This window comes from Scardinius erythrophthalmus, assembly GCF_964197995.2.
Source record: "Scardinius erythrophthalmus genome assembly, chromosome: 16".
Taxonomy (NCBI): Eukaryota; Metazoa; Chordata; class Actinopteri; order Cypriniformes; family Leuciscidae; genus Scardinius; species Scardinius erythrophthalmus.
Genome location: NC_138236.1, coordinates 26,463,694 through 26,485,336, shown reverse-complemented (window position 1 = coordinate 26,485,336; position 21,643 = coordinate 26,463,694). Strand labels below are relative to the sequence as shown.

The window sequence follows — 21,643 nt, the reverse complement described above, 5'->3', positions numbered from 1 at the left end:
ATGCTGGTCATACATGAGATCATGCGGTTGCATATTCGGCATTCGGGAAATTACATATAAATGAATATCTCCGCTCCAGCCTTTGTATTTTGATGGTTTTAGGCCTTCTGTAATTCACTGAAACATCAACTCGCTGCTGCTGCACTGATGCTTTACAGCGCCTGGGATAAAGACATCATTTCCCCTCCGAGGGCGCGCAATGAATGAATGAACCAGGCAAGTGTTGCTGTGCTTTGCCAGCTAAGGGAAATCGCTAAAAGCTTTTTTTCCTGCATTCGTCCCCCTACAATAACGACTTGACGTGGCGTGAAGATGTTCCCGTCGTGCTATACTAAGCCCAAAAATGGCTCTCAGTTCAAGATGTCTTACACTAAAGTGATTTGTGGGGTGTTGGTGGTGTATGTCCTGCATACGTGCTGGGCCATATACGGCTTCATACACACCAAACCCTGTGACAGCGCCAAAGGGGACAGCTGCGTTACATCTTATCTCACTGTCAAGCCTCGACTTCAGGTGAGTGTATCTAGTTTAACTGTCTTTGTCATATCATGTATTGTAAGTCACCCGTTGCTTCATAATCTTACAGTTATTAATGCGTGTTATTTCTCAACAGCTTAGTGTCTATTCCGCTCTGGACCCCAGTGATGAAGCTGGACACAACCTGCTTTTCAGAGTGGACAGATTTGATATAAACGCCAAGTTCGAAAGGCAAGCTGACCTTTTGTGGTTTGTTACCCATGTGAAATAGCATAATATTAATAACTTATTATGGAAATAATAATAGGCCGTACATTAAAACTATATAAGCTACTTAAGTGTGAAGTGAATGTAATTAGCAATGTTAGTTGCAATTAAATTAAAATGTCTTGTATTAAATGTCAAAATCCATCAATATTCAATGCAAACTTCTTTTTTCTGCATCAGTCATACACTATGGGAGTATAAAAATTATTTTTTTCTTAAGGTGTTCCTTTAACCCCATTGTAAGTCCCACCCATCCGTAAAACCCCAAGTGGACCTCTAGGTTGAAAAATCGTCAATGCAAGTGAATGGGAGAAAATAATTATTTTCTGGTCCCGTTTGAATTGTGCCATAAATGTCAACATATGTTGTCTGTGAATTTTTTATATAATTTTTCATGTTACGAGTTTGACAGTATATGGTATGATTCTTCGGCTACCAGTTGTGGAAAAGACATAACGAGAAAGACTATATGTCGCCTATGTGACGTCACCCCATAAAGTTGACTTACCCGTGGTTTTCGCCAACCTCAACGATTTTGTCCTCTCCCTGAAAGAAGGCGGTGAAGTGCACCAAAGACACAGCCATGTTTAGCGGGATCCGTGAGCTAGTGTCCGTGTGCGAGTGGTGGTGACGTTTCAAACGCGTCGAAAGCAGCGAAGAGTTGTAGTCCACAAAGTGCTCTCACACAAAGTCTAACCGCATCAAACTTCTACCCGCTAAATTGTAGCATTCTTTACACGAAAAAATATATGAAAAATTCACAGACAACATATGTTCACATTCATGGAAAAATTCAAACGGGACCAGAAAATAATTATTTTCTCCCATTCACTTGCACTTGCCGATTTTTCAACCTAGAGGTCCAGTGGGGTTAGCGGAAGGGGCGGGACTTACCAGCTCTATGCTGAATGTACTGAAAAGGATTTATTATAAAATAGAATGATTTAAATAGCATATTTGTAATAACACATTTGTACAGTTTAGCTTGCAATTTAGTACATTTAAAATATTAACTTTAAATGAACTTAGCACACTACAGTTAAAATTATAATCATGTACTCGATATCTTCTCTAGTATTTTAGTCAACATTAAAATATGACAAATATAATTAAAATAATGATTTAAAACATACTTTAAAGTCAAACTTTTAATTTGACCTTTTATTCATTAATTGTATAATACAACCCCCATTCCAGAAAAGTTGGGACATTTTGTAAAATGCAGTAGAATCTGTGATTTGTTAGTTCTCTTGAACCTTTATTTAACTGACAATTCCAATGGTCAAATTAGTATTTTGTAAATATTAAAAAAAATTATTTGGATGGCTGCAACACACTCCAAAAAAGTTTGGACAGAGGCAAAATAAAGAGATGAAAGTGGCAATAACTCTGGGACCACGTGACTCGGATGCGCTGAGATCACCGGACTTGGCATGCCAGCCTCTCGTACCTCAGAGGAGAATCCATCACACTGTTTATCAGTCTCCTACATCCTCGGACTGATCCAGTGATCAAGGAGTTCCCAAGCTCCACAGACATTTGAGCCCGGTAAATATTCAATTCAAATATTCAATTCAAACAATTAAACATTGGATAACTATGACAGCTAAAGAAACATGAAAAGGGAAACTGGGCAAAACAGAGTCCCAAAATACCTAGACCAAATCCGTGACAATCCAGAGAAATGTCAGTCTGTATAGGCCAAGGCAGGAAACGTATCGGTTACCTAACGTAACCTCTGTTCTCTCTAGAAGAGGGAACGAGTATTGCGTAAGTAGCTTACGCTGCGGGAAAGTCTTCTTTCTCGAGATACTGAAGCCAAAAAATTATCCTTAATTTTTAATAATCTTGTCAACGCAGTGCGGCAGCATGCAGACCTAGGGCAGGCTAACTAGCGTAACCCTGCGGCAACTGCAGCAGCCTATCGCTGAGCCCTTGGCGTGACGTCACGACCAATGAGCGCGCTTGGCGCGCTTCATACGTCACAGCCCGCGAAAAGGGGTGTGGCTTTAGCGTATATAAGCGAGGCTCAGAGGCTGCTTCACTGGTTTCTGTCGCTGAAGCGAGTGAGCTCGTGGCGCGTGCACGGCGGGTTACGCAATACTCGTTCCCTCTTCTAGAGAGAACAGAGGTTACGTTAGGTAACCGATACGTTCTCTTACAAGAGGTTCTCTCATATTGCGTAAGTACCTTACACTGCGGGAACTCCCTTGTCAACGCCGTGCGCGCCCAGCATCCACTGAATGAGTCCCAGGGAGAGCCCGGGGAACGTGATAGCAGGGAGCCGGGCGGCCAATAGAAGGCTAGCGTAGTACACAAGCACATACTAGGGAGCACGGAGCAGCACAGCCGGTCCAAACTGACAATTCCCTGCATAGTGCAGCTCAACCAGTAGAGCTAAATCAACCAACATAGCCCGCGCACTGATAGTGGGCCGATCTACGCGAGACTTAGACTGATAAAACCTTCACCTGCAAGGCGGGAACTTCCAGGTTGTAAAATCTAACAAATGTAGAGGGGGAGGGCCCAGCCTGCCGCTGTACAAATGTCGTGAATGGAAATCCCGCTGGACCATGCCCACGACGAGGCCATGCCTCTGGTGGAGTGGGCTTGAATGCCCAGTGGGCACTGCAGGTCTTTAGACGCATAAGCAGCTGCGATAGCGTCCACTATCCATCTGGACAGGCTGTGTTTCGAGGAGGCGAGACCCTTGGTTCGCCCTCCAAACGAAACAAAAAGCTGCTCCGAGCGCCTGAAAGCGGCGGAGCGTGTGATGTAGTTTCTCAGCGCCCTGACCGGGCAGAGGAGATTACCATCGGCCTCGCTGCCGGAAGATGGCAGGGCTGAGAGGGAAATGACCTGCGCTCTGAAAGGAGTGCCCAATATTTTGGGGATGTAACCATGCCTCGGTTTGAGAATAACTTTAGAGTCGTTAGGTACGAACTCGAGGCATGCGGCGTTAATAGATAACGCGTGAAGGTCTCCCACATGTCTGACTGAAGACAGAGCTATCAGAAAAATGGTTTTGAGCGTGAGGTATTTCATATCCACAGTTTCCAAGGGTTCAAAGGGATGCGTTTTCAGGGCCTCCAAGACCAGTGAAAGATCCCACATAGGAACCGAGGGGGGTCGCGGGGGGATCATCCTCCTGGCTCCTCTAAGGAAGCGGGTGACGAACTCGTTCCTTCCTAATGCGCGGCCCAGCTCTGAGTCAGTGAAAGCTGAGATGGCCGCAGCATAAACTTTGAGCGTGGAGGGGGACCTGCCCGCGTCCAGCAGCTCTTGAAGGAAACACAATACGCGCGATACCCCACATGCCTGTTGATTGAGCCCCTTGGCAGTGCACCATTTGCTAAACACAGACCATTTAGACGTGTAGAGCCGCCTCGTAGAGCAGAGCTCTATAACCCCTCTTGGCAGATCAACGGGTAACCGTTGAGGCTCCATGCATGCAGAGACCACCGCTCTGGAGGGGGATGCCAGATCGAGCCGCGGGTTTGAGAGAGAAGGTCTCTCCTCGCCGGTATCGGCCAGGGGACTGTGTCTGCCAGCTGCTAGTTCCGGGAACCAAGCTTGGTTCTCCCAGTACGGGGCTATGAGGAGCACTGTGTGGCGCGCTTCCCTGACTCTCCTGATGACCTGAGGCAACAGAGAGACCGGGGGAAAAGCATATAGCGGGCCGCTGGGCCAGGTCTGGGCCAGCGCGTCCTCGTTCTTCGTAAATAACTCTGGGCAGTGAGCGTTGTCTTTTGACGCAAAACGGCACCATAGTGACTGGACTGTTTGGGGGTGTAGAGACCACTCCCAGGGGGAACATTGTCCCTGGACAGTCTGTCGGGACCCTCGTTCAGGTCGCCAGGCACATGCGCGGCTCTCAGCGAGAGCAGAGAGTGCTGAGCCCACACGAGGAGGCGTTCCCGCCAGGGTGCAGAGCATCTTTGATCTGACACCACCCTGGCGATTCACATAGGCCACTACCGATGTATTGTCCGTGCGGACTAGAACATGGTGACCTAGGAGGAATGGAAGGAAGTGCTTGAGCGCTTTCTCGACCGCGAGCATCTCTAGACAGTTTGTGTGTAGGAAATTCTCCTGGTCTGACCAGCGGCCATAGACCGGTCTGCCTTCGAAGAGCGCTCCCCAACCTTGGTTGGAAGCGTCTGACGAGACAACTTTCCGGTGTGAGATCACTCCCATAGTCACTCCTGTGTGATACCATTCGGCTGCCAGCCAGGGCTGCAGGGCTGAAATGCAGCCCTGATTCACTCTGACTCGCGAGCCGCCGGCCGTCCAGGCTCGGTGGGGCACGCGCGCTTTCAGCCAGCGTTGAAGCAGGCGCATGCGCAATAAGCCCAGCTGGAGCACCGCTGCAGCTGAAGCCATATGCCCCAGGATACGCTGGAATGTCCTCAGCGGAACCTGGCTGCCTACTTGGAAGGATGCGGCGAGGTGACGGATGCGGCGTGCACGCTGCTCCGACAATCTGGCCGTCATAGCCACCGAATCCAGTTCTATTCCAAGAAATGAAATTGACTGACGGGGCGATAACGAGCTCTTGGTCCAGTTGACCGAGAGACCTAGACCTTCCAGATGGCTGAGAAGCGCTGTTCTGTGAGACACAAGCTCTGTCTCTGACTGCGCTAGAATAAGCCAATCGTCCAGATAGTTCAGTATCCGCATTTCCTGTCTTCTCAGGGGAGCGAGAGCCGTGTCCATGCACTTCGTAAACGTACGGGGTGCTAAAGACAGGCCGAACGGCAGGACTGTGTATTGATATACTCGACCGTCGAAGGCGAATCTCAAGAATGGCCTGTGACGGGGAGTTATCTGGATCTGAAAGTACGCGTCCTTCAGATCAAGAGAGATAAACCAGTCTCCTGGGCGAATCTGCGCGAGGATTTGTCTGGTTGTGATCATTTTGAATGGCCGTCTCATGAGGGCTTTGTTTAAATGTCTCAGGCCCCGTCCACACTACTGCGTTTTCGTTTAGAAACGGAGAATTAAAACGAATACGATCTCCGTCCACACCAGCGTTTTAGCTGCGTATTAGAATTGATCTCCGTCCACATTAAAACGACTGAAAACGCGGATCACGTGACTATTCACCAACACTGGGCATGCGCGTGCCGGTGTAAACATAGAGACTTTCAGACATAGACTGTAAAAAAATGCTTTCAAACATCAAAATGTCATTTATTAATATGTATTTGTGTCAAAATTACATATTTTCCTATTCTATTTTGCCTGGAAACGCTTCCAACACGTATCGCATGAAAAATAGGCGTCGGTTCTATTTATAACATATGCACGCGTTTACCGCGCGAGCCGCGCCTGAGACGCGGCAGTTTATTACTGTAAGAAACTGTTCCAGCGGGTGAAGTTTACTGAATATTACCTGTGTACTCCATGACTGATGACACCCAATCATAGAGCCGAGCGTGAGCCTCTGCGTCATCGTTTCTAAAGTCCTCCGTTTTGACCCGTCCACACTAAAACGCCCTCCGGAGATTCAAAACGAAAAACGGGTCGGCAGCTTTTCTAAACTTCTCAGTTTTGGGTCTCCGTTTTTGCCGTTTTAGTGTGGACGGGAGGTGCAAACGTAGCAAAAGGTCTCCGTTTTTAAACTAAAACGCAGTAGTGTGGACGGGGCCTCAGATCTAAAATAGGTCTTAGCGCTCCGTCCTTCTTGGGTACGAGGAAGTAACGGCTGTAAAAGCCCGACTCGCTCAGAGAAGGATGAACCTGTTCTATAGCCCCTTTGCGCAGCAGCTTTGCTATTTCTGCTTGAAGCAGGTGCGCTGCTTCTAAACTCACTTTCGTCTCCGTCTGCGCTAGAAAGCGCGGGGGGCGACGAGCGAATTGAAGCGAATAGCCGTGTTTTATAGTATTCAGCACCCATTCTGACCTGCCCTGAATAGCTTCCCATGCTTTTGCACGCATAGCTAGGGGTCGAATGGTCTCTGGGTTCAGATCGCTGCGCTGCGCGGGATGGGGAACCTGTATCAGAGAGGATGTAGCGGCGCGCGTGGGGGTTATCATGTCTGAAAGTGAGTGCGCGTGCTCGTGAGCGGGCGCAGCGTTTACACTTATAACACGGCCAGTGTTTGGGAGCTTTAGAAGGTCTGTAACCCGAGGTAACTGAGTGGCAGAGCGAGCAGCGGGTAGGTGTGAGCACAGAGTTGTGGGCACATTTACTACACTTAGTACTCGAGCGGCGTGTGTCCGCTTTATGAGAGTGCGCCCTGAGCGCGTTACCATGGGGACCGTGTTTGTGTGTAGTGGTGAGCACATGGGAGTGGGCACATTTTCTACACTTATGACACCTTCGGCCAGAGCCGGAAAACCCGAATTTATACTCTTTCTGAGATTTATCTGGGCCGCCGTAAAAACGGCGTTTGTGTGCAGGCGAGCGAGTAGTGTTACTGGCTCGTTGGCTGCGGTGTAAGCTGCTGCAGTAGCCTGATTTAAGGGGACTGACAGAGCTGGGCGTTTTGATGGCGGTCCGGCCGCGGCGGGACTCAGCCATCTTTTCCTCCTTACAGGTGCTAGGAGGACTTCGCGGGCTCGGGCTTCAACGCTATCTTGGGCCGCGGTCCCCGGGGGGGCGGCGGTCTGTGACGGCTGGTCGAGCATCACAGACCGCCGGTCACAGACCACAGATCGGTCCCTGACGTCGCTGCAAAGAAGGAGGAGGCCGAGACGAGCGCTGCGTGCAGGAGGCTGAGTTTGAGGGCGGCCTGCAGCTGGGCTCGAGCGGCGGGGCAGGAAGAGGTTCGTAGCCTGCGACGCCTTTTGCACTTCAGAGAAGCGATCCACAATTCCGCTGACCGCAGGGCCAAAGAGGCCAGTGGGCGAGAGCGGGGCATTGAGGAATCTGGCAAGCGGTCGGCTTGTAGGATCTGAAGCACGGCCATCGAGTGCAGGGCAGAAGCAGCTTGACCGGAGGTGGCGAAAGCGCGGCCAGCGAGAGCTGAAGTGGTCCTGCAGGCTTTAGACGGCAAGGCAGATTTGAGCGCCATCTGGCAGACGGCGGGCAAAGGTGCGTTGCCACAGCTTCCTCTACGGAGGGGATGTTAGCATATCCCTTCTCGACGGCCCCGTCCACCTGGGAGAGAGCCGAGGAGACTGAAGAGCGGAGCCTAGCGGAGAAAGGAGAGTTCCACGACTTCGATAGCTCCGTGTGGAGCTCAGGCAGAAAGGGTGCTGACCTAGAGGCTGGCGCTTGGCGGCGGCTAGGCAGAAAACACCCGTCGAGTCGGTTAGGTGCAGGCTCCTTCAGTGGGGACCAGTCAAGTCCCAGTCGGTCGACCGCTTTGGTGAGGAGGCGGAGGAGTTCCGCGTCGACACTGGCGCGGGACCGGCTAGACTCCTGAGTAGAGGAGGCGGAGCGGTGAGAACCCGACCACTCCTCGCTGTCTGAAGCAAGCAGAGAGCAGTTGTCGTCGACAGCGGCGTCATCTGCTTCTTCCCCGAGGCGACGGCAGTGCGGGCAATGGCCGGCCGCTGCGCGTCGGGGAAGGGCGGGGGAGAAGGAGAGAGCGAGGCTCGCGGGAGGGGCTCCGGTGAGCGCTCAGCTGTTACATCCGGCTCGGGAGGCCTTTGAGAGCGGCATTTCTTCTTTCGCGGCCCGGTAGAGGCAGCCGGAGAAGGGGGAGGATCGTCAAACATGGCGAGTCGAGCCCGCAGGGTCGACATCGGCATCTCCTCACACTGTTCGCAGCCGCCCGAGGAAAGGGCGCAGGCTGCGTGGTCGAGGCCCAGGCAGAGAGCGCAGATCACATGGCGGTCTCTGTCGCTGAGCGGGGCTCTGCACGAGCCACAGGATGAGCGAGGCATTTTGAAACAAACGGCGAACACTCAAACACACAACACAGAGCAGTAAAAGGATATAATCGCCTGATAGCGAAGCAGGCAGGGAATGCTGAAGGCGGCGAAGGCGGCCGGCTTCCTCAGGCTGAGATCCTCGGCGTGCTGGTCGCTTGATTCGACGGCGGCTTCCTCAGAGCCCAGCGATGCGGAGAGCTTTGCTGAAGAGACAGAAATCAGTGAAGCAGCCTCTGAGCCTCGCTTATATACGCTAAAGCTACACCCCTTTTCACGGGCTGTGACTCATGAAGCGCTCCAAGCGCGCTCATTGGACGTGACGTCACGCCAAGGGCTCAGCGATAGGCTGCTGCAGTTGCCGCAGGGCAGCCAATGGGCACGCTAGTTAGCCTGCCCTAGGTCTGCATGCTGCCGCACTGCGTTGACAAGATTATTAAAAATTAAGGATAATTTTGTGGCTTCATTATCTCGAGAAAGAAGACTTTCCCGCAGCGTAAGCTACTTACGCAATACGAGAGAACCTCTCGTAAGAGAACCTCTGTTTAATGTGCGTGACCTTCGAGCCCTCAGATGGCACTGCATGAGAAAATCATCAAGCTGCTGTATTAAAAATACATTGGAAAACCAACATCAAGAAATGCATTGTATCAGACAAGATTGGGCAAAAATCCCACTTGCAAAACTGTGACAATTGACCCTTCGCTAAGCCCCGCCCTCCTTAGTTACTGTTGCTACGCCTGTCAAGATTTTGCGCCTGGCACGTCTATTACAGTATGTATGCACCGGTTTCAGACATTCCTAAGGAGATAATTAGTCATTTTTGGCGAACAGGTGAAAATATGAGAAAGCAAGACTGCAGTATGCATTCGAGGGCTATATCCACGACATAATATGCAAACGATTAGAGAATAATTTCATCAAAAATTTAAGCTAAAGCCTATAACGTTAGGTCCCAACGCAAGCAGTAGCCGCCTCGTACGCTGATCATTCAAATGGGAAACACACAAATTGAGGAACAGCTTTGTGCATGCACAGCAGCGTAAGTGAAATTTGAAAATATTCTAATATTTATAAATCAAACAGCTTATCCATAAGTATTGTGAAATAAACAAGACATTAGCCTGACCACTTTGCAATGATAACATTCTCCCGCTTATATTTTTAGTGCGCCAGGCTACCGCTCACACGTCGTGGGTCACATAAGTGACTAACTTACTGTTATGAACTGATTAAGTTTGCATACCAACCTTTTCCTTGGAGATCTCCGGCAAAGCCCCCTGATGTTCCCTCCTTTTACTAACTACCTTTTACTTTTACTAGACACCGGGAGAGTCGCGATCGGATTGGGGTAACGTTATTAGTTTGGCCGTCGATTAACAAAATGCTGAAATATATTTTTAAGTAACGTTATATTATGTCTGTGAGCCTCCGTCTTGCCTTTAATCACACTGCTTGATCCACGAGCTGGACAATAACTTTATTCTAGAGCTGCTATAAAGCCAAAACACTTTACTTTAATTTCCTATTATCAATGTAAAGCTGCTTTGGAACAATCTACATTGTTAAAAGCCCTATATTTATAATGAAGATGACGCCCGGCATTTCTCCCCTTGGGTTTTAGGTTTCGGGAAGGGAACAAAATCCACCACCCCGTCCAAACTTTTACGATACCGGGTATCTGATTTGCACAATCCATACGCACAACGCTTCGGCATGTTTCCCTCGCTCGAAAGCTTGCCAGACCTCCCGCGCCTAGTTAAGGTTGCTAAGCCAAGGCGTGCTTTTCGGGCGTGGCTTAGCGAAGGGTCAATTAGTATCCTCAATTCCCAAATGATTAAAAAGTATACAGTTGTAAACATGCCTCTGTCTCAATTTTTCTGGAGTGTTGCAGCCATCAAAAACCAAATTACAAACAAACTGGTCAGCGAAAAACCTGAATCTTTTTCCCAGTTAAATAAAGGTTAAAGAGAATTGTTACATTCCCAATTAATTTTCTAGGGGCAAAAGGGAAAGTAACTTTAAAGCAAAAATTAACAGCGTCAAAGAGAAGTTAACCTATCTGAGTCCCAGCACACAATACACAAAGAAAGATTTCCAATACATTTATTTACAATAAGTGATAAATACAGTGCAAAAAGAATCCTAAACAAACAGCTCCAAAAGAAAAAGAAATGAAGCGTGTTCTTCAGGAGCGGGTAAAGCCAAAACAACAAACAAAAGATCACTACCTGGTAGAAGGAAAATCTAATTAACCTACAACAATAAACACAAATAAACAACAGAACTCTTAGCTTACTTCCTAACTAACAAAAACAGGAGAAAATGAGAAAAGAAAATGGCACCCACTCCTTACTGCTCCAACACTCAATAATGGGCAAGCAATTCAAAGCTGTACACTACAGCCACAAGACATTTAAGTTGACCTTGGTTTAAGCTTAACACATCAAAGCTGCCACTACAGCCGTAACACCACATTTAAGCTTAACATACACCAACAAGAGCAACACTCCGAGTCTGGTAACACCACCAGTCTCAGGCTCTTGGGAGAAGAAATCTCTCACAGTCTCTCTCTCCAGCTCTGCTTAAATACTGGATCCTCTTGCCATTGATGAGGAACAGCTGGTAGGTCCCATCACCTAGATTAGGACAGGGAGGAGCACAAGAAATTGGACAAAACATACAACAAAACTACAACTCCCAGCTGGTTGTTGGGTCCATTGGCAGCACACACACTCAATAAATCAATGAATGACACTTACAAATTATAAAACACAAATGCATACGTCCTGGGACGTAACAGAATGAACAAATCACAGATTCTTGATTTTACTGCATTTTACAACCTGTCCCAACCTTTATGGAAATGGTGTTGAATCTGCTTATTTAAGATTTTAAGTACACCACAAGTGCACTTTCAATACAATTAATATTTTTCAATAAACTTAAAGTTGTTGATGAGAACATACAGGTTTTAAATAATAAAACAATAAATGAGTAATTGGACACATTCTGATTGGGACCAATTAGGTTAAAGTAATTGCAAAATTGCTAGTTCTGTTAGTTAGTTCTGATAAAAGGTCTAACATTCATTTGTTTTAAGCCTCTTATTATTTGATGTCCCTCATTTCCTTTTAGTGCATTCTGATCACCCTGTCGGGGTTTATTCTGCAATAACAACCGGCTGGACATACATTATCCCTTATGTGGCACTCTGAATTATGTACATGCATATATAAATAAAATGGCCATTTTCCTTGCAAATGCCACTTGGTTTGATTTTAATAATAATTTAATGACATTCAGATTTTTTTTAAATGTGGTTTAAGGGACCAGTATATATTAAAGTATGTGATTTACCATGTGATCCAGTACCATAGGATCACCACAGTACATTTTTGTTAGGGCTAGATGAAAATCCTATTTCCCATTTAGTTGCAGAAAGTACACTGTGGCTCAGAACTGGTGATCTGGTAAGAAATTGATTCAGTTTAATATGGTTTTGAGAATTTTTATTGACCAGTATGTGAATACTGAAACTGCATTGTTTGGTTCCTCAGACAGCATACAATTTTTTGTGATTAAAGGAAGGTGAGTGTCACGGTTCCTGAGATGACCCATAACAATGGGAGCGTCCATGCTGTGGTGTTTGTGCACAAAAGCGGAGTTTCGCCTTGGAAAGACAGCAGACATGTGCGGCTTGTGACCCGTCTCACCTCTCAAGTGATCCTTCTTCAGTCTGGCACCAGCACTAACCCTGAGGTATTGTGGCAAAGTATTACTGCCCACACTTCTTCAAATATTGAGCTCTAGAGCTGTAGTTTCAATGATGCTGTTTGTGAATGTTCATTGGAACTATGATTTCAGGAAATGCCAAATCGTTTAACTTTGCTGCTAACGACTGAACTTGTGACCATAGTTGGCTAATGTTGCTTTTGGGAAAGCACACTTGCGTTAGAGCATCATCTAAAAGCATAAAATTGTTGGGGTTCTCAACTTTACATACAGTACAGTACAGCAAAGTGAAGTATTATCTTACTTCATCTGTCCATGAAAACATAGGTGCTAAATGAATATACCCTACTTCAAATAAAAAATCTCAACTGATTATATAAACACATTAAATTAAGTTTAGTTGACTAAAATCAAAAATGCATCATGACAGATGTGAAGAGATAACTTGAATGTGGCTACTTTCCTGTGTAAAGGCACCAGAAGAGCAGCAGATTGTTTCTTACTGGAAATCACGACTTCCCTTGCACGTAATGAACGAGGATTTCACCTTCAACAGTGCCGCGGTGCCCAGCGACCTTCGCCGCTATATGAAAATGTGAGTTATTATCTGAAACCTTGATGTGTGTGTATCTGTGTCGTAATATATTACCTGGAATTCCAACGCTGTTTGTTTTACTTTCATTTTTATTCCCTCAGAGTTGAAGATGGAAAAAAGGAAAAAAAGAAATTGTATCTGCCACTTTTACTGGTTGATGAACTAAGAAGCAGATTAAAGGACTTAATTGTATTTAAAAATAATAATTCTGAGATTCTATTTAAAATGTAAACATTTAAATGCGCCCGATTTATGAATGCACGTTTACATGTTAAATTACGCAGGAGATAAACAGCACCACAAAAGCAGTCCCACTGACAATATCATATGACACCATTACCTTACGCAAATTCAGAATATGGATCCACATACAAGCTGTCATATACTCACTCAAACATTTTGGTGAGTGGCATACAATGCATGACATATATGCATCATATACTAGATTCACAAGTTTTCTCAGATTCCTCATTTAATTCTGTATTAATCATAAGCCTGTTTTTCTACTTTCCTTCTGGCAGGATTTTCGGAGCAGAATCTTGATGAGATTAAAGCCATGTTTGTTGATAGTGGGCTGCACATCTTGGCTTTGTCCATTCTAGTGCCTGCATTCCATGTAAAAATGCTTTATAAAGATACTTATTTTTATGTACGTTTATTATTATATATCATTATTTAACCAATAATGAAATATTTTGTTTTGCAGCTCTCATTTGAGGTCTTTGCCTTCAAGAATGACATACGGTTCTGGCGAGAAAAGAAGAGTTTAGCTGGTATTTCTAGAAGATCAGGTACTGATTAAAGAGCTGCAGTGTGTTGGTGCGACGAGACGAGCCACAAATAATGTGTCGCAATTGGGAAAAATGGCTATAAAATCGTGTTTGTCTCTGCAGTTGTGTGGAGATGTTTCAGTACCATCGTAATATTCCTCCACCTAATAGAAGAGAAATCCAGCTGGCTGATTCTGCTTCCCACTGGGATCTCGGCTCTAATTGAGGTATAAAAATAGGTGAAATGTGCTCATTTTGGCCTGCTGGCATTTATTTCTGTTTAAACCAAACCTGACTTTTCTCCACTGTCATTTGTTCTTGAATTTGTAGTTATGGAAAGTGAACAAGGTCTTGGCACTTTCACCCACATTTCATGTAAGTGTTTATTAGTTTGTTAGTAAGCACAGTATGGTCTTTTTAAGGAATATACTACACATCGTACTCACTGTAATTTGTTTTCTTGAAGAATGAAAGAATGGATGATTTTGAGCGCGCAACGGAAGACTATGATTCTAAGGTTTGTTCATTGAATCATTTAGTTCATTATTAATTCATGTTTCCCGAGTTCCTATAGAATTTGCCATCTTTCTTTGACACGGTTTTTTTTTAGTAGTTTCTCTTTACTTGTACAGGCCATGAAGTTCTTGTCATATCTGATGTATCCATTGTGTATCAGTGGGGCCATATACTCGTACTTGTATCTCCAAAATAAAAGGTAACATTTTTACTTTAAAAATAATATTCATATTCTGTGTATGTATATATATATGGAAATGTGCATGCTTTTCTCCATATATATATACTTACTGTAGTGGTACTGGAAAATGTGTGAACCCTTTGACCAACATTGAAATCTTCCTGGAAGTCCTCTGACTAGATAAAGAGAAATCCAATAAAACAAATAACACTGCATATTTTAACTTAATTATTAAGCAAAATAAACATCTTTGTTGTTATCTTGAGCAGCAGTAACAGGAACCAAATGTTTCCATGTAACTGTGTAATCAGTTCTATTCATCAGCTTAAAAAGTATTTTGGTCAATTCCTCCTAACAAGACTGCCTCAACTCATTTAAATAAGAAAGCTCTATTTCGAATTCATCTTTCTATATAGGTCATATTTATAAAGAAAATTCACAAAAAAGGTTCACAAACTTTTTAGAGCCTTTATATATATTAATATGTATTCATGTTTCGTTATGTTGTGTACTCTCAATAGTTGGTACTCTTGGATAACCAATGGCCTTATTAGTGGTAAGAGTTTTAATAATAAAAAGTGTTGATTAACACTTAATTACTTACTGCACAAAGAATTTCTAAATAAAACTCCTCTTCTTTTTTTAAACATTAAGGTGTTTATGCGTTCGGGTTTCTGTCAATGGTTCCTCAGCTGTTCATCAATTACAAGGTTTGTTTATAGGCCAGTTCTGAAATACAGTTCAACTACAGTTGTCTTTTTCCTATAATGTTTCCTCTGAATGTTCCTTAAGTGTGTCTTTTGCTTTTTCCACAGTTAAAATCTGTGGCTCACCTGCAGATGTCCGTCTTGATGTATAAGGTAAGTTACGTTAATTTAATGAGAAATCGATTTTCTGTGATCTTATTGAAAACATACTGCAAAATGAAAATAAACTTATATTTTGGGTAACACATTTTGATAATTTCATGACTTACTGACAACATAAGTACCGTGTTTCATGCTTGTTTTTTCTAAAAGACTTTCTAGAAGTATGATCCACCAGTTGAGAAACACTGACTTAGAAGAACTAAATATATAATGTGTGAAAGCTCATCATATATGTTCCTGGCTGTGTGTAGCACCTACTGCTCTGCATATCCTTCAGAAGGATCTTAAAGTTAGGGCTGAAGGTTATTTTTAATACTGAATAATATTATAATGGCCATAAACTAAATTATGATTTTGGGTGCAGGAAACATCTCAGGGGAAAAAATAAGATAAAATGACTTTTTAATATATATATTTTTTATATCAGAACATTAACTGTTCTCATTGGGGAAAACCAATATTACATTTCTTTTAAGTTGTTTCTGCTTAATAGGGAGTCTTAAGACTTAAATATAAAGAGACCCTTTCCAAAATAGATATACACTACTGTATGATGAATTGCTTTTGCTTCTCAGGGCTTGAACACATTCATCAGTGATGTGTTCAGTGGAATAATAACAACCCCTGGACCCCATCAGTTGGCATGCTTCAGAGATGATGTGGTCTTCCTCATCTACCTCTATCAGCGCAGGTGGGGAAAACATACAGTTGGTGCGTGTGGAATAGGATGAAGGAGTGAACAAGCCAATCCACAAAAAGCTCCTTGCAGAGTAATTTCTGTACAGTACAGTAAAAATCTTAGTAATGTAGCTACATTTTCATTAGCATGACATTAGTTCAGTTCTTTTCCTGACAGTATCCACTTTTCCTCTAACAAGTTATTTTTTCCAGTAGGTTTCAGTAGCATTAATAAAGCACATTCTCCTAAACAGAACTAGGAGAACTGAAACAGATATGTAATATCTGAATGGCGCTCCTCTGTGTGCGACATAGCGTAGTTCTCAGAGTCAAGTTTACCTAGTTTTTGTTTTGGTAGTGTCTTTACTGTCCTTTCATGTGCGGTATGTTAGAGCTCATGTTAAGCTGCTCCTTGCTCTCCCTTAAAATATATTTTTTTAAATAAAAGCTGACTCTGAGAAATGCACAAGAATTCCAATGTACCTGTGCTGTAACGTACCTGTGCAAACGGCAATAAACTTTAAACTGTCCTCTATCTCTGAAAAATTAGGAAGATTCATTGTAGTTTGGATGGTTTAATCAAATGATTCACAGATTTCTTTTCTAGTCCCTGCTGCATTTTCCAGTCTTATATTGAATATTTAGTTAAATGGTTCATCATGTTTTTTGCACTGCGTTAAATAAATCACTTTTTGTATTTTACTACTTGTATTTAGGTTTTTAGGTTTCAGGTATATAGGTTGCAGATGAATACTTAAATACAGTTCACTACCATTCAAAAGTTTGTCATCAGTAATTGTTTTTAAGAAATTAGCAATACTTAAAGGAACACTCCACCGTTTTTTGAAATAGGGCTTATTCACCTACTTTCCTACATTTAGATAGGTGGGCAAATGCATTTTTGTCTCAGTGCATGCTTTGTTTTAGTTTGACAGGGTCGGCGCGAGCTTAGCATAGCTTAATGAATGGAATCCTTTGTTGCCAGCTAGCATGTCCTGAGTAAAAGTGATAAAAAAATGTTAAAAAAACCCACACCTAATTACTTCTTGTGGCCTGCGTATTCACAACGAGTACAAATAGCGATACAGATTAACACTAGGCAATTTCCTAGGCAGATATTGACTTAGGGGGAAGCACAGGCGAAGCACTGCTACTTGGGCGTAGAGATATCACGCAACACATGAAATCCCACAATATAATAGTAGCCGGCTATTTTTTCTACAGTAGACATAGTGAATGGCGATGAACATGGCTGATTTTGTGAGAGACGAGGAGGGTCACTTCTCAGACAGTCAAGATCCAGAACCATACCTCTATGAACCAGAGTTTTCAGAAGATGAGCTGCGTGCTTTGGAAATAGAACGACAGGAGGAGGAGGTTGCGATCGCTCAACAGCCTGAGGACGTGAGGATGAGAGCCAACATGAACTGGTGGTGTGAATGTGGGGGAATATGCCAATCTATGCCGACTGAAATAGTGTCTGTTCTGTGGCGAGTGGGACAAGTTTCTGCCATCGATGACCAGGCTCAACGCGTCAGGTCAAGATGAGCGTGCCCGCAGTTGAGTCACAGCTACCGAGGATTTCACGGCGTTGATGCATCCTGCAGTACTCGATTTTTTTTTTTCGGTGTGATAAAGTGAACTGGAAAAAACGCCCCAAATGGACAGCTGTCCACAGAGTAAGTGATTATTTTAAACATGACGCATGTATAGATCGACCCATATTATACCTGTTGCACGCCGGTATGTTGAAGGAAGTTGTGTGATTTCATGTGTTGTGTGATATCTCTGCGCCCAAGTAGCAGTGCTTCACCTGTGCTTCCCCCAATATAGTCCCAAGTCAATATCTGCCTAGGAAATCGCCTAGTGTTAATCTGCATCGCTATTTGTACTCGTTGTGAATACGCAGGCCACAAGAAGTAATTAGGTGGGTTTTTTATTTATTTATTTTTTATCACTTTTACTCAGGACATGCTAGCTGGCAACAAATGATTCCATTCATTATGCTAAGCTAAGCTCACGCCGACCCTGTAAAACTACAACAATGCATGCACTGAGACAAAAATGCATTTGCCCACCAATCTAAATGTAGGAAAGAAGGTGAATAAGCCCTATTTCAAAAAACGGTGGAGTGTTCCTTTAAGAAATTGTTGTGCAAGGACACATCAAAGGGGACAGGTAAGACATTTATGATACAAATATATTTTATTTTAACAAATGCTGTTCTGTTGAACTACATATTCATAAAAGAATACTGAAAAAAATGATCACTGTTTGCACAAAAATATTAAGCAGCACAACTGTTTTCAAGATAATGAAAGAAATGTTCCCCATATGTCTGGTGTCGAAGACGGACACTAGGGGGTCGTACTTGGGATCTCGACTCACTTTTCTGGCTAAAGAGAGAGTCACCTCAGCCACTCTCTGTGCTGGTCCTTCTGCAATGCACAAGGCCACGACGGCTAAAACTGAGGGATATATGAGGGCAACAACGGGAGCATTTCTGTCGGGTCAATCCCCACATTCCTCCCATTCCTCACTTTGCATGTTGCTCCCGATGGAGTTCCCGGATGAGTTTGTTGTTGTGTCACATGACGTGCCTGATTTCTCATTCAGGGTCCAGATGAGGATGAGCTGTCAATAGCAGCATCGGACATGAAAGACTCGTCTAAGTGTGACTCTGAGTTGGCGGCCATGCTTGATCAGGCCCTCGAGAGCATCGGGCTCGAGTGGAATCCTCCGTCCTGTCCTAAGCGCTATCGGTTGGACTGGTATCTAGGCTCGGAGCGCGACTCACAGCTGTGCCCTGCCCTAGTACCTTTCTTTCCAGAAGTTCATGTGGAGCACACAGTCACGGAAGGCACCTTTTAATGCCTGGTTCCACTTTACGAGCTCTTCCACCCTCATTACCCTCAACGGTGGGGCAGCCAAGGGGTATACAGAGGTTCCACAGGTGGAGCGTGCAATTGCGATGCATTTATGCCTGCAAAATGCCGTCACCTGGCGTAATTGTACCAGATCTCTGACAGCGAAGGCTTGCGGGAATGCTGGACAGGCCGCCTCCACCCTGCATGCCATAACCATCTTGCAGGTCCATCTGGCTAAACCTCTAAAAGAGCTGCACGTGGGGAGTTCTGAGCCGGGATTGATACAGAAACTACGCTTAGTGAGTGACTTCACTCTCAGAGCGACCAAAGTCTCGCCGGAGCCCACAGCCAGGCTGCAGCGTCGAGTTGCCCCCAGGAATGCGACACAGCCCACTCGTCAGGCGACCGCCAAGAACATCAAGAAGGCTTTGAAGCATCCCTGAGACGGGTGACCCAGGGATGGTAGGATCTGCTCTTTCCCAGGAGGTGGTAAATTCAATGCTCCTTCCCCCAGTAGGACCTACCACAGAGACCTATTTCAACGGGTGGGTAATTCCCTAGGGCAGAATGTGGTGTCTGTAGTGTTCTTTCTCTCATCTGGGAGGAAGAGCGCTTCCTCACCACTCCGGTCTGAAAACAGCTGTGATTACTTTCCTAAAAAAAAAATAAAAAAAATAGAAGAACTGAAAAGTTCTTGGAAGTTCAGCGGGAGCAACCTATTCCAAATGTAAGGACTGTCCTTCGGTCCCAGAGTGGTACGAAGGACTACACGGCTTACGTGGAGTGTTGGGTAGGTTACGACGTTGCGAGTGTACTTCTTACTCGGCACGCAGTAGCTTGCCAACATCTGCATCGCCAGAGCCTCGTAACTCAGTTCAGCTGTTGTGACTCTTTCCATGGGGATCCCTAGTGTTAGGCTCAGACACTACATTGAAGTGACTGTCAGATAGGGAATATCTCGGTTTCTGTTTTAACCTCCACTGATGGAGGGAACAAGACGTGGTGTCCCTCTTTTCACAGCATTGGACCACCCACTTAATGGCCAGGACACACTCTCGGCTCCTCAGCACAAACCTGAATGAGTGGATGCACGCCAGCTCCTTTTCTAACCGTATGTCCGGGGAAGTGGCGCATGTAAATTCCACTCGCCAATTCTCATTGACCTTTCCTGAAATATCAGAGGAATCCAAGTACGACCCCTAGTGTCAGTCTTCGACACCATGTCTCATTCCCTCCATCAGGGGACGGAGGTTTCAACAGTAACAGAGACCTTTCTTGAACACCAAATCAGCATATTAGATGGATTTCTGAAGGATCATGTGACACTGAAGGCTGAAGTAATGGCTGCTGAAAATTACATTGTTAAATTTAAATATAATAAAATAGTAAACAGATATATTTTATAATAGTAATAATATTTCACAACATTGACTTTTTACTCTTTTTTGATCAAATGAATGCAGACCCCAAACTTTTGAATGGTAGTAGGCTATGTATGTAAGCTTGAATATAGTTTACATTATCAGTAGCTTTGAACTTGATACAGTTACAAAGTAGTTTTCCAGGCTTTATTGAGGATACAGTTATTAGCCATGGCTAACAAATGTTCATTTCACTGTCCTCAGGATTTATCCAGTGAGCAAGTCCAGGTCACGTGATTTCGGGGCGTCACACAGGAAGAAACCCAAAGGAAAGCTACATGAAGACTAAGCGTCCTGGACGTTCTCTGACAGCTTGCGCTCTCCATGCATGCAATACAGGAGAAATGCTAGAGCACTGAAGAAGGGCATTACAGTCGTCGAAAAGTTCTGTGTATTTTTGTAACGATCTTGCCTCCTGCTCTCTGCTGCAAAATCTACACCTACTTGAACAAGCCAGAACTGATGAGAATAGCAGAGCACACCTGCTTTAGACTAAATCAGTGTGTACTATTCACTCAGGCCGATCCATCCAACAATTAAAAAGTGATGTAAGCTCTAAAAGAAACTACAGCAACACCCACCTGGGCTTTTACGTCCTTTGAAAGAATGACTGCAATGGCAAAACCTGTGATTACTAAATCTACACAACTGTTTTTAAACGTCCAAAATAACACTCACTAGTTGTTTTGAACAGAAATGCACATTCTACAGATTTTGAAACGCATCGAGTTGCCGCTTTGCATTTTTTGTTTGTTTTGCATTTGAACTATAATTATATACACAGAAGTTCCTTTTTGACATGCTGTGCACTTCAACAGGAAATGAATATGTTGAAAATGTAATGACTTTTTCATTTTCTGAACTAGCAAGCTTCAGTACAGTATTTATTGCAAATGTTTAAAGAGTATCAGTCTGTCACGTGCATTATTTGGTCTTGTTTATTATGAAAGTATGAAGAGTTCAGATGCAAAAGCCTCTAAGTGCCATCTGAAATTTTCTTCTAGAATGATCATTTTTATAAAGCTTGTTCAGTAATTTCACTTAAATGACAATTAATAGGTCATTTGCATTGCCTTTTAAGTGAGATCATTGAACTTAAATATACGAGCTTGATAAAAATGATCATTCTTGAAGAAAATTTCAGGTGGCACTCAGAGGCTTTTGCATCTGAACTCTTCGTATAATTTTACATGAAAAAAAGTCAACTATACATCTGTTTGACTATATCTAGGTTTCATTTTACTTTTAAAGAATGTTTTATTAAAGTTTGACAACAGAATTATTTTCTTCTGGGGTTTTCATCTTGTTGCCTTTAAACAAATCCTCCACACAAACAAAAGGAGATGATTTTATCAGTGTTTTGGTAGTTACAACAATAAGTGGAAGCAGTCTGACCTGTTTAGTCTGCACTCGGAAGGGAGGGAACACTAACCATGATGAAACAGA

General features: G+C 44.1%; 1 protein-coding gene across 1 annotated transcript; it reads left to right on the top strand.

The window, feature by feature from the left end:
* Window positions 1-312: 312 nt before the first annotated feature.
* On the top strand, window positions 313-21,474 carry LOC308704725 (lipid scramblase CLPTM1L-like; the record flags this gene model as incomplete). Its single annotated transcript, XM_081389234.1, has 17 exons — window positions 313-513; window positions 614-708; window positions 12,153-12,327; window positions 12,774-12,895; window positions 12,997-13,084; window positions 13,180-13,297; window positions 13,417-13,511; window positions 13,602-13,686; window positions 13,789-13,892; window positions 13,996-14,040; window positions 14,132-14,182; window positions 14,298-14,380; window positions 14,884-14,918; window positions 15,017-15,072; window positions 15,178-15,222; window positions 15,807-15,922; window positions 20,402-21,474. 17 exons carry the CDS (start codon window positions 313-315, stop codon window positions 20,484-20,486), a joined length of 1,599 nt encoding a protein of 532 aa, XP_081245360.1. The 3' UTR covers window positions 20,487-21,474.
* Between the last annotated feature and the right edge of the window lie 169 nt (window positions 21,475-21,643).